Source organism: Papio anubis, chromosome 8, assembly GCF_008728515.1.
Source record: "Papio anubis isolate 15944 chromosome 8, Panubis1.0, whole genome shotgun sequence".
NCBI lineage: Eukaryota > Metazoa > Chordata > Mammalia > Primates > Cercopithecidae > Papio > Papio anubis.
Window position 1 is genome coordinate 11013888 of NC_044983.1, and position 13562 is coordinate 11027449.

At 40.8% G+C, this 13562-nt stretch overlaps 1 protein-coding gene and 1 long non-coding RNA gene across 10 annotated transcripts in view; one reads left to right on the top strand and one right to left on the bottom strand.

Moving 5' to 3' along the window:
* The window catches only part of TRMT9B (tRNA methyltransferase 9B (putative)), a 72347-nt gene that overhangs the window by 39194 nt on the left and 19591 nt on the right, over positions 1 to 13562 (top strand). For 2 of the 6 annotated variants that reach the window (XM_009212538.3, XM_009212540.3), the window contains exon 2: positions 343 to 509. In XM_009212538.3, coding sequence (XP_009210802.3) covers positions 451 to 509 — 59 coding nt within the window. In that variant the 5' untranslated portion in view covers positions 343 to 450. Of the gene's footprint in view, positions 1 to 342; positions 541 to 13562 lie in introns of those variants that run through there. The other 4 variants (XM_017961772.3, XM_017961774.3, XM_021942020.2 and 1 more) reach the window with 3 other exon arrangements.
* Positions 1 to 13562, bottom strand: part of LOC103886637 — a 49305-nt gene that overhangs the window by 2870 nt on the left and 32873 nt on the right. For 2 of the 4 annotated variants that reach the window (XR_004185739.1, XR_004185738.1), the window contains exon 3: positions 10834 to 10896. The exons of the other annotated variants lie outside the window; for them this stretch is intronic. This is a non-coding gene — a long non-coding RNA (uncharacterized LOC103886637). The remainder of the gene's footprint in view (positions 1 to 10833; positions 10897 to 13562) is intronic. 4 annotated transcript variants of the gene reach the window in all.

Below are 13562 nucleotides of genomic sequence, written 5' to 3' on the forward strand. Positions count from 1 at the left end.
ACAATTTAGTAATATTGTCTTAGATAGTATACATTTAATTGAGCCCCTGGAATCAGAGATGACTCTCAATGTTAGCAATTTTCCCAGGAACAAGATGAAATCATTCAATTTAACTTTAGGAGAAAGTATTGTATGTTTTATAGAAAGCTTAGGAATTGATTTATTGGCCCATTGATTTGAACTACTTTTATAATTCTGGCACACTCCACATATTAACAATTCTTTCGAATCCCTACTTGGCTGGGTAATTTATGCATAGGTCAGGAAGTCAACCTGGGCTGTAGCTGGTTTCATATACTTATCATGTGAAATGACGTTTACTATTTGTTTTCTTCCTGATAGGGCCTGTGCTCCCTTCAGAGACTCACACCAGTGGTTTATCATGAGAAGGACTGCACTATTTGATTTCACTCCTACAACTTTTCATTGACGTTACACATTGAGAAAGTTATGAGAAGTAACTGTCACTCTTTGGAGGTGGAGACTGCCGTGATTCACAAAGACAAGAGGTAATTTTCCTGTAATCACAGGATGACTCAGGTTAGTAGCTTTCAGCCCTTCAGCAACTCACATACCATGAGGCGTTTTTAGCAGTGTGCATCTTTAGCGAATCTAATTCTTCCCAATCCCTATAATTTTAAATTTATGACAATGTGATATAAAGTACGTTGGAATTTGTTTTTGCACAAGGTGGAAACAGTATCTGAAAGTAGTTGTACAGGGTAAGTAAAAATTATGAGAACATATTTAGCATTTTTAGAAAGCAAAATGCTTTGGTAGGACTTAAACATATTTTTAAATGAGATTTTTATCACACAAAAGTTTACAGTATCATTTGTACTTGGAAATGATAGATGTTAAGTGTGAAGTTGCATGTATTAAAAAGTAAAATTAAAAAGCTATGCATCTTGTAATTAGGTCTTTTTTATAACATAAAAGATCTGTCTTTTAATTGTGCGGGCCAATTTGCATTTTCAGTTTAGAATTGTAGTTTAAGTATGTCTTTGAATTTTAAAGCAGAATTTTATGCTCTCTCTTTTTTAATTCTGTGTCCTCTGTGGCATTTATAATAGAAGAACTATTTCCAGTATTTATATTGCTTTTTAGTTATGAAAAAGTGACCATTGTATGCCTAGATTGTACCTATAATACAGACCTGGCTGGATGCGTTGGCTCATGCCTGTAATCCCAGCACTTTGGGAGGCCGAGGCAGGTGGATCACCTGAGGTCTGGAGTTCAAGACCAGCCTGGCCAACATGGTGACCCCGTCTGTACTAAAAATGCACAGCTTAGCCGGGCGTGGTGGCGGGCCCCTGTAATCCCAACTATTCAGGAGGCTGGGGCAGGAGAACTGCTTGGATCCACGAGGCAGAGGTTGCAGTGAGCCAAGATCGCACCACTGCACTCCAGGCTAGGCGACAAGAGCAAGACTCTGTCTCAAAACAACAACAGCAACAACAACAACAGACCTCTGGGGCAGCAAATCAGAAAACACAAAATAAAACTGGAAAAGCTCAGTCTTAGTTCTGCTTTCCTCCAAGTGTCCAGTGACTCACAGCCGGCTCTTTAGGATTTATGACCAAAGAGTCAAGGACCAGCTTGTACAGAGTAAAGTACTGCTGTTTTGCAGAGGGAGCTAAGAAACAGCTCCTTGATTCATTGGCTCTACAATTAATTATTGAGTGATGCTCTGTGTTCTGCACTATCCTAGGCTCTATGATGTACAGATGAGATATAGATATAGATATATAAAAACGTCACATTTCCATCTCTGCCCTCCAAAACCTTATAATCTAGTTGGGAACATATATATAGTTGAGAGTTCATGACAGTATCTGGAAAAATGCCCTAAGAGTGATAGAGATAATAAGTTTGCAGCGTATAGAAGTCCTGGGGCCAGGCACAGTGGCTCACACCTGTAATTCTAGCACTTTGGGAGGCCGAGGCAGGCAGATTGCCTGAGCTTAGGAGTTCGAGACCAGCCTGGGTAACATGGTGAAACCCCATCGCTACTAAAATACACACACACACACACACACACACACAAGCCATGTGTGCAGCGTGCACCTGTGATCCCAGCTACTCAGGAGACTGAGAGGCAGGAGAATTGCTTGAACCCGGGAGGCAGAGGTTGCAGCAAGCAGAGATCGTGCCACTGCGCTCCAGCCTGGTGACAGAGCAAGACTCCATCTCCCCCCCCCCCAAAAAAAAAGTACTGAGACGGATGATTTTTATCTGTAGTTATCCATGAATCCTTTATGTAGGAGGAAGAAACTGTGCTAGACTTTGCAGACCAGAAGATTTTGGCAGGAGGAAGTGATAGGAGAGCATTGCAGGTGAGAGAGAATAGACTGCTGGCTTCAGCAAAGACCTGAATAAGGTCCTGAGCAAGTCCCACTTGGGAAAAAGTGAGTAGATTTGTGTGGGTAGAGCTGAGAGCTTGAGGTACTGTAGTTGCAGGATATAAGACTGGAAAAGTGGACTGGGCCAGGTCAGGGAGGCTTTTCATGACAGACTGAGGAGTGCAGGTGCTATCCCATAGGCAGTAGAGGTCCCCTGAAGGGCTTTCAAGAAGGAGTGAATATTATCCAATGGGTTGTATAGAAAAATTAACCCTGCACCGGCATGAAATACAGATTCTAACCAACTTTTCTTGAATTCATAGAAGAAAAATGAATTGTAGCCAGCAAACCAGGAATGGCACCTGTGATACGTGGTCTCCGCAGTTACCTTTTACTGTAGGAATGTGTTGTGTCTCCAGCCAAGTGGACATTAACAGAGAAGGTTGTGTTGCCAACTCCCATCATTATGAGTATATTAGAAGGGATAGATGTAGGCGGTGCAGAGACAGCGAGAGGAACAGACAAACCAGCTAGACTAGCTGAGATACTAGGGGATGGCAGCACAAACAGAAAGACAGAAAGGGGGCAAAGGTGCCAGCACTGCAACAACTTTGATCTTCTAGGCTGGCATTCCAATAGCACATTGCCATCTCAGTAGATTCTTTTGCTCCAACAAGAGTCCCTTCATCCATTTGTGATGAGTCCCGTTGGCAACCCTAGTGGCCATGGTACCTCTCTTTCACTGTGGCCCTCACTGGGGTAGACGCTGTTGTTGTGAAGGAGCATTCAAGTTTGTAATACTTTAGTCCTTTTGCTGTACACGTCAAAATGAACTAAAGCAAGGAGGAGGATGTGTTGGGAATGCCTAAGTAGCTGGCACAATAAAAGGAACCGCTGCAAACCAAACCTCAGGAAAGTTACAACTTGGGATGAGACATGAGGATCTTTGCTTCAGGGCTGAGCCATCAGCAGTTCTGCTCCAACCTCTTGTCAATTTCCCAGGCCAGGGAGAATAACTGTCCGAGATTGGATCATGTACCCACCGCACTGCCACTGTCAGTGTGCCTGGCAGGCCCCAGTGACACTTGGAGTCTGAGAGAGGTACAGTTCCCCAGAGGAACAGAGGATAAACAGAGGCTTTTAAAAGTATTTTAATCTCTAAAATGTCTGCGATTGCAAATAGTGGTCATATGTGCGTGGCCTCAGGCTTGGGAAGGGATCAGATATTCCCCAGAATCTTAGATCTCCAAAATTATTTTTCACTACTACCTCTGATGGACCCTCTGCTCTTTCAAACTAATGTCTTTTTTGTTTTTTAAAAAGATACTGATATTGACTAGAAGCTTTTTCATTTTTTAAGAAGACACTGATATTGACTAGAAGGTATTTACTATGCATTACCTTCATGCCTGCATGCCTCTAGCTCCGTGGATTAAGCATCTTTACTCTTTCTCCCTTTCCTTTCCTTCCTTCTGTAGCGGTCAGCTCTTCAAACACATCAAGTGCCCTGAAGTGACTTGATTTATACGCCTTACTTATGTTAGAATTCTCAAGTTTGCTACTTTCCCTGAAAAGCAGGCTAAGAGGACCTGAAAAGCACAGTGACTTGTCCACCTTTGGGGAACCCTGGAATTGATTCTTCTTGCAAGTGCAATTTAAATGACAAGAAACGAACATTTTCCTTTTTTTTTTTTTTTTAACTTGAGATGGAGTTTCGCTCTTGTTGCCCAGGTTGGAGTGCAATAGAGCGATCTCGGCTCACTGCAACCTCCACCTTTCAGGTTCAAGCAATTCTCCTGCCTCAGCCTCCTGAGTAGCTAGGATTACAGGCATGCACCACCATGCCTGGCTAATTTTTGTATTTTTAGTAGAGACGGGGTTTCTCCATGTTGGTCAGGCTGGTCTCGAACTCCCAACTTCAGGTGATCTGCCCGCCTTGGCCTCCCAAAGTGCTGGGATTACAGGCGTGAGCCACCGCGCCTGGCTGAAACAAAGATTTTCAAATCTTGCCTATGCTTCTAGGCTGAGTTCCAAGGCGCAGTTCCCAACTTCTCAAGCATTCATTAGAAGGCGTGTTAGCTTACACACACATAGGGCTCACTGAAAATTTCCCTTTTTAATAATTTCCTATTATTCTGGAAATGAACATAATATATTAAACTTCAAAGCACTACAACTCTAGACTTTGTAGAGCAAGAATTTTTAACCTTTGGCATTATTTTGGATTTTAGTTTCTTAACACAAAGGTTCAAGCAAGTTTCAGTTGCAGTTAGAAGTCGTCAAAATCTAATTTCCATTAGTGATACATGTGTAAAAAGTTATACGAGCAATTGATATTTGACTATATAAATCTAGTTGGAGTGCTAATTGGAGTAGATATAAACAAATATATACAAAATTATATATTTTTACCTTTTCTTCTCTTTATTCTTTATACATATTAAGTCATAGCTCTTAGCTCTTCGTCTGCTTTTCTTACTCCCCGTTTCTGGCTTTGTTTGTGCTAACATATTATGAACCACATGATAATCATTCAGTACATATATTCATTCCCCCGTTTCTTCTCCTTTTACTTCCCCTGGTTTCTTTCTTCTTTTCCTTGTCATTCTATCTTGATCCTTTTCTTGATTTTTATAAAAAAAACTTCATTGATACATGTTTTTGTCTTCTTTGTGTTGTTTTTGTTCTGGGTTTGGTTTTTTTTGGAGGGAACACTGATTCTTCTGTTAGTTGTGTGTGTTTTGGGAGATTCACCATCCAGATATCAATTAGGCCCCAAGTCATTGTTGTCTTAGGTTTTAAGCCTTATAAACACTATAACATTTTTCAGAAAGATTTTATTCTCTGCAGAATAAAAAGCTCAGCAGATTTTTCCAATAACTGCACATATAAAGAGCCACATAAACAGTAGACTGAATATTACAGATGATCCACATGGGAGTAATAAATGAGGACACTCTAGTTTGTCCATACATTCTTCATAAGGTACTGAAGTAACTGAGAATTGTCTTAACGAGTAACAGTAACAATGAAACAGCAAGGTAATTAGAGAATGAAGGTAAGTAGCAATAGCAACCACCTGCTGCTACAAGCAGAGGATCATGTAGCCTCCTTGCTGGACCTTTACACAGTTTTATGTTCCCATCTATTTATTGAGATCAGTAATCCTCATATATTATTATAATTGTGCTACTTGGAAGCTGTGGCTGGCACAATTCATCCTTAATTTCACTTTGAGTTATTGAGTAAAGCTCTTCAATGTGTAATAAGATCACAAATATAAGGTAGGTAGAATGAATTTCCTTCCTCTCATCATACTGATGAATCACTTACCTGCTGCCCTAACTGAAACAACTTCTTTATTGAGAGCAAATGGACTCTATTCTTCGCTGGTTACTGGATAATCTGGCATTGGACATTACCTCATTTAAGTCACTTATTTCTTCAGTTAGATTTCTTCTGAGCTAAAACTCTCTCAGCAATTTCTGTATATACTATGACATAATCTTATTGAATGGGGATACTGCTTTGACATTTCACCTGATCTTTGAACCCAGTGATCTCCAGTTTCTAGCTGCCCGGAAGGCACTGACTGGATGGCATTCATCCCTCAGGGGAATGGCAGAACACGGATGAGAGAGGACACTCTGCTCAGTTTCAAGTTCTAACATGGTTTAAAATAAAGGCAATTGCCTGAAAGCAAAAGGCAGTTTTAATTGAAATATACATGGACCAAAGTACATATATCATAAATGTGCAAATAAATGAATGAATCTTTCATAACCTAAGCACCCTCATGTAACCAGAGCCCACATCAAGAAACAACATTACCAGCACCCCAGGACCACCTCCCGACCCCCAGTGCTCCCTGCCAGGTGCTACCCCCAGGCAGCCTCTATCCCACTTCTAATGGCCCACATTTGTTTTATCTGTTTTTGCACTTTTTTTTTTTTTTTTTTTTTTTTTTGTCTTTTTGAGATGGAGTCTCCAGTCCACCCAGGCTGGAGTGCAGTGGTGTGATCTCGGCTCGCTGCAAGCTACGCCTCCCGGGTTCACACTGTTCTCCTGCCTCAGCCTCCTGAGTAGCTGGGATTACAGGCGCCTTCCACCACGCCCAGCTAATATTTTGTATTTTTAGTAGACACGGGGTTTCACTGTGTTAGCCAGGATCGTCTCAATCTCATAACCTCATGATCTGCCCGCCTCGACCTCCCAAAGTGCTGGGATTACATGTTTTTGTACTTTATTTTATTTTATTTTCTCTGATCTATCTATTGGCTCATGTTTTTGTACTTTCCATAAATGGAATCCTACAGTATGTATTCTTTTGTGGACTTCCCTTTTAATATGATATTTATGGAATTTTTATCGTTTGGATATTTGTCCCCTCCAAATCTCATGTTAAAATGTGACCCCCAATGTTGGAGGTGGGGACCGTTGGGAGGTGTTTGGGTTATGGGGATGGATCCCTCACGAATGGCTTGGTATCCTCCTTGTGGTAATGAGTGAGTTAATGCTCTATCGGTTCACATGGGAGCTGGTTGTTTAAAGGAGCCTGGCATCTCCTCCCCTCTCTCTTGCTCCCTCTCTGACCTTGTGACACACGTGCTCCTCAGTCACCTTCCACCATCAGTAACAGCTTCCTGAGGCCTCACCAGGATCCAAACACGTGCTGTACAGCCATGCTTGTACAGCCCGCAGAACCGTGAACCAAATAAACCGCTTGTCCTTATAAATTACCGAGCCTCAGGTATTCCTTTACAGCAGTACAAAATGTACAGATATAGAGATTGATCCATATTGTTGCATACGGTTGAAAACTTTCATTATTTTAACTCTGGTAGCATTTCATTCTATGAATATACCACAATTTATTTGATCATTTCACTGATGATGGGCACATATGCAGTTTCCAGATTTGTGCTACTTTGAAGAGTGCTTCTTTGGATATTCTAGCATATGTCTTTAGGTGAATATAGGTGTCCATATCTTTTGGATATATGTATATACCTTTAAGAGTGGGGTTGCTGGGCCATAGGATATGCATATGTTTAGCTTTAGTTGTTACTGCCAGGCAGTTTTCCAAACAGATTGAAACAACTCACATTTCTTCCAGCAGTGTATTAGAATTCACCAATTCCATATTTCACCAACGCTTGATATTCCTTGTGTTTTTCATTTCAGCCATTCTTTTGTATAGGTGGTGGGATCCCATCATGGGTTAAATTTGCAGTTCCCTGATACTAGTGAAGTTAAGCCCCTTTGTGTGTGTTTCCTGCCCATCTCCTGCCCATTGTGAAATGTCTGTTAAAGTCTCTTGCCCATTTGTCGGTTGTGTTGTCTGTCTATCGCTTTTTTATTTGTAAGGAATTGTTTATATTCTGGATACTACTCTACTGTCCGCTGTATGTACTATGAATACCTCTTCACACTCTGGGGGTTGAATTTTCCCTCTCTTCATGGTGTGTTCATTTTAATATCGTCTACTTTATTTTTCCTTTTATGGTTAGCACTTTATATGACCCTTTGTAAGAAATTTTAACTTACTCCAAGGTCATGAAGACGTTCTGCATTTTCCTCTAAAAGCTTTATTGTTCTATATGATAGCAAGAGGTTTTAATTCATAAACGTATGTCAGTATTTGGAGACAGAACTGTTTTAAAGCCACGTGTGTTTTCCATTGAGCTCAAACATAGAGGACTCACTGCAGGGAAGAGTGTGGTACAGAAAGAAACTCAAGATAGAGGTAATGGAAGTTCCCGTCACAAACGAATGAGAAATCCTTTCTGATGACAGGGCTAAGTGCTTATAGCCTATCACCTCGGTCTCTGTGCTAACGTCTTAGGAGGAGCGGGTATAATAAGCACCATCTTGAGGACATTCAGTTATAGCACCTCCTCCCTGGGGACAAGGAGCCACTCTTGGGGACAAAGCCTTCTCAGAGTTCACTAGACTTCTGTAGCTCAAGTACAGAGTCTCATCTCCTTGATGAGACAATAGAAAAACCTTTTCCCTGGAAGCCTTTTCAGTTCCTCGGAATATTTTTACTATTTGCATCTGGGTGCGAATATGTTTGTAGCTTTCCAGTGATCATTAAGGAACTGGAAAAACTTGGGAAACCTTTTTATTTTTATTTGTCGACACATCAAATGCTCAAAGTTGCCTTTGAAATTGTTGTCGTTGGATATATATGTCAGTGTCCACCTCTCTATCCCTATTTCTTTGCCTAGAAACATGACATTAAGAAAGATTGTTCAGAGGCTGAGTGCAGTGGCTCACGCCTGTAATCCTGGCACTTTGGGAGGCTAAGGTGGGTGGATCATAAGTTCGGGTGTTCAAGACCAGCCTGACCAACATGGTAAAACCCCGTCTATACAAAAATACAAAAATTAGCTGGACGTGGTGGCGTGTGCCTGTAATCCCAGCTACTCAGGAGGCTGAGGCAGGAGAATCTCTTGAACCTGGGAGGTGGAGGTTGCAGTGAGCTGAGATTGCTCCACTACACTCCAGCCTGGGTGACAGAGCAAGACTCTGTCTCAAAAAAAAAAAAAAAAAAAAATAGGGAAAGAAAAAGAAAGATTGTTCAGGGTAGGGGAAGATGGGAGGGTTGATTTATTGTGGGAAGGATATGTTCATTATCTTGAGTATCTTGATGGTTTCACAGATACATACACACATACACACACATATGTGTGTAAAAACATCAAATTATATTCTTTAAATATATGCAGTTTGTTATATGTCAGTTATACCTAAATAAAACTGTTAATATGATTTAAAAATGTAAAAGAAATAATTGTTTAATTGGCTAGAGTTCCATCATTCATGTATTCACTAAACGTATTTAGACCTATTACATTTAGGCCCAGTGCTAGATACTACGGGCTAACCAAAGATGTGTATGAAATCTTGTTTCTTCTTTAGAAGTTCAGAATCTAGTAGAAATACTTAAGCCATTATAATACTTTACAGCACGCGATATATTTCAAGTGCTGTGGAATTATGATTGTGGAGATTATGTTTCTTTGAGAAGGTAGAGAAGACTGTAGGTAGAAGTTGCCACTTGGTTCACAATATTAAGTTCAAAAAAGTAGGATTTAAAACTGTATCCAGTTTTCTCTCAATTTTTTAATAATATATATCTATGAGAAAGAAAACTTTTAACTTTATGAAGAAAAAAGGGAGAACTTATATGGTAACAAGTTGTCATCTAATAAAAATTGATGTATACTTTTTACTTTTTCATGATCTAGATATTTTGCAGTTCATATGATGAACTGAGCTGTTTATTCCTTTTGGTGGGTGGGGTTAGAATACCCATGATGTCTCTCCATCAAGAGTTCTGAGGGACCTAGGCTGATGCCTCCAGGACAAGGAACCTTTCCTTGCAGAGACAAGGGATAGGGAACTTGGCAAGCAACACACTGGGATCACATTTATGCCATAGCAAGTCACATAGGGTTTACCTGAATTCAAGTAGGTAGAAAAATGTTAGCCTAATCACATGCCCAGGGCAGGAAAACTAAACATTTATGACTTCTCAATAGAACCCTGTTGCTAGAAGCAGGAATTGCCAATGTCCTTCTCTTTGTTTTTCTAGCCTTGGGAAACATGCCAGGCCACTGACTCTCCTGTTAGTTTTCTGTCACTTTCTCTCCTCTCTTCCATCCTCCAAGGAATAAATGCTAGAAATAGGCAGAGTTTGTGGGGCAAGGGAAGGAACAAAGATGATTCAATGTCTGAGGTCTGCTCTTCTGTGCCTACATCAGCTTCCCCCTGGCAAAGTTAGTTGTATCTTTGTCTACTCAGTTTCATTTGTGTTTTTGTCATCATATTTATGATTTCTTTTGATCATTAGCATTCAATTTTGGGGGTTTGATTTAAGGTTACATTGTAAGCTTTACAGGTTGCTTGAAAAGTAGCAATAAAGGTAAGATATTACAACACTGTGTGTCAGCATCACTGCACACTGGTTGTTTAAAGTGTAAAATAATCATTTCAAAATGTTAATAAAAAAAGCAGTTTGCCTGCCTTTGGAAAGGTGTGGTTGTAGAAACAGAAATGAGTTCAAGTGAAGAATATTTTAGGGCTAGAACAGGGTATCCATTTGAGATTCAAAGTTAGGAAATGTGGTACCTCAGGACGCAAGGGTGGTACTCTAAAATGAACAGGTTTCTTGCGAGTTGAATGACCCTGAGACCCTGTCCAGAGCCTACATAGGGACTAGAACTAGAATATCGTCTACTAGACTTCCCCAGTCCTTCTGCCTTTCCCCCCGCCATGTTATAAAGCATCCCAAATTCTCATCTTGTTTTTTTGTTTCCTACAGCTACATTTATTTTGCAGAAAGATATTATTTTGGTTCATCCATATGTGCATGGCTAAAAACGGACTCCCTAACACAGACTCCAAGTGATCACAACCAACCACTTGCGGTCATTTGACTATTCAGGCCTTTTAGTTCAAATTCTTAAGATTGGGTCAGTCTCACCCATGGACTGGTTCTCTGTAGGTCTGGTTTTCAACCTGGGTCCACTCAGTGAGGCGGGGATCCCTGGAAAGAGGAGGCACAGGCTCAGAAGCAGTTTCTTTTGGATCGACAGCAATGAGCAACTCTGATGTGCATCCTTCTGACTTTCTAGTTAAAATGTTTACCGTCTCATACTTTCAGTCATTTTATAAACCATCTTAGAAGTTATGATTTGTAGATAACATACTTCACTAAAACTACATGAATGAAAAAGGATGCTCAGGAAAAATGCTTCCTTTGTTTAGGGGACATCCTTAAATTGCAAAACATTAAATTAGCATTTCCAAAGTGTCTTTCGCATAATATTATTTCCTAAAAACACAGGAGGTGTTTAAAGACAGAAAGAGTATGTTAGACCCAGTAATTCTGAGAAAAGATTTTTCAAAACTTGTAGTATGCTGGGGTGCATTTTGAATCTCAGAGGAGGGACACAATGTGAGGCTTTAAATACTGACTTTTTATGTGGATTATTTTATGAGTCTGCAATTTGACAGCATGCAGATTAGGAATCCTGGCTAATCCAAACCCTTTATCCCTCGCTTCATCTGGAATCCTGTGCTCCTGTTTTAGTACTAGTCTTATTAGCTTAGTCACACTTTCAAATTCAAGGAATTTGTTTATATACATAAAATTCATGTGGAAAATAGTGTAGGAAATTTAAATCCACAGCGTTTAAAATTTAAATCTGCAGTGTTTATAAAGTTAACTGGAAAGCATCAGAAAAACAAAATAGATTCATATTGCTTATACACTTAAAAATAACTCTCTTTTAGGTTACCTGATGATAGCAGAGGCCATAGAAAACTCAGGGCAAGATCTCAGGGGGTGCTGTTCAGATACTACAAATTCTGAGCTTGAAATTGGAGTCATTTTGTAAACTGCAGAGTGCAAGGAATCCAGTTTATGTTGGTTACCACTTAACATTTGCAAGTGCAATAAAGAAAAACTTACTTGTTCTAGTGTTCTCTAAATTGTATTGCTTGATTGATTCCTTGAGGAAGGGGAAATGTAAATAGGCTAAAATCTACTGAGATTTTGATTTAAATGAAAAGCACATAGTGTTTCTGTTTTTCTCTTGTGTGGGCAGTTCTAGCCAGCCATATGTTTACTTTGTAAATTTCAGTTGAAGGTGCAACATAAGCTGTTTCAATTTGGGTGGAAGTTTTGTCAGACCTCACAAATTAGATTTATACTCAGGAGTTTGCTAGAATTTTTTGCAGGGGCTGTGGGTTGGTTCATACTGATTAAAGACAACCTATTACATTTTAAGAGTAAATCCTGAATAGCTCTTCCTTGAAATGGAAGGAATGATGGAATTATATTATCATCATTTGGTGATACTTGTAGTAATAATTGGGGCAAGAATCATTGGTAGATGCTAAAACTGGCAGGTGAGCAAATAAGAAACAGTATTTGCATAGTCTGAAAGTCTCTCTCCATATAGGGAAGTAACTTGGCAGACACCATCTTACCCAGGTACTTCCCACTTCCCAGGACAGGGGTAGAGGTGTGGGGACAGAGGCTGTCCAGGGATGGTACCTTCTCTCTAGTTACACTCCCATCTGCCTACTTTGCAGGTGTTGGGTCCCCTCCCTTCCCCAGCTCCTCAGAGTGATCACTCCCTCTGCTAACCAAAGCCAGTACTACCCTCTGTACTCAGAGCCAGATTCCATTCTTGTGATGTGTGTTTATCTGATCATTTGCTGAGGGTCTGCTGTGTCCTAAGTTCTGGGAACTCAGTATTAAATAGGACAAGTCCTTGTTCTCCAGAGTCTTCCAGCGGACTCTGCCAGAGAAAAATATCTTATCTGAATTCAACGATTATAGGACTCTGTGATCCCTGTAGAGGTATGCATGGGATGCAATAGCTGATAGCCATCAGTAGGGCCAAATGGGTTATTAAATGATTGAAAATACTTTCCTACTGATTGGTAAAAGCCACAACCTGGGCCCCTGGCCACTTCCCTGGGCTAGCACTCACTCACATGCCAAAATAGAATAGAATAATTACAGAGTTAAGCCCAAAACGGGACCTGCTCTCATGCTTTTCTTACTCCTTCCCTGTTGCCCTTATCCTGCCTGGAAGGTCAGGAAAGCCTTCCTGGAGGAGGCGATGCCTTTTCCAAGAGTGACTAGAATTTAGCCAGGTAAAGCATAGCATCTGTTCAGGCCCCTGGATGAGAAGGAATGTGTCACCGCTGAGAAACAATGGGTCATTGGGTATTATGGCTAATGCTGAGGAACGATGGTGAGAAATGACCCTTAAGAGGTCTGGTGAGACTAGATCAGAAAGAGCCTTATGTGCCCGCCTAAGCCAGCTGAATCCAATGGGACAAGCTATAAAATGCCTCTGAAGAAGTTGAAGGTAAGAATTGAGGGGAGTGGCATGGAGTAAGATGGCCAAATGGAAGGCTCCACTGATGGTATGTCCTCCCTCCGCCACCCTCCCGACAAGGACCAAAGTTAACACCTATCTACACACAAAAAAGCACCTACATGAGAACCAAAAATCAGGAGAGCACTCACAGTGCCTGGTTTTGACTTCATATCACTAAAGGAAGCACCGAAGAGGGTGACAAAGACGGTCTTGAATTGGCCATGTCATCCCTCCTCCAACCCCCTGGCAGCAGCCATGTGGCATGGAGAGAGAATCTGTGCTTAGGGGAGGGAGAGCACTGCATTTGTGAAAC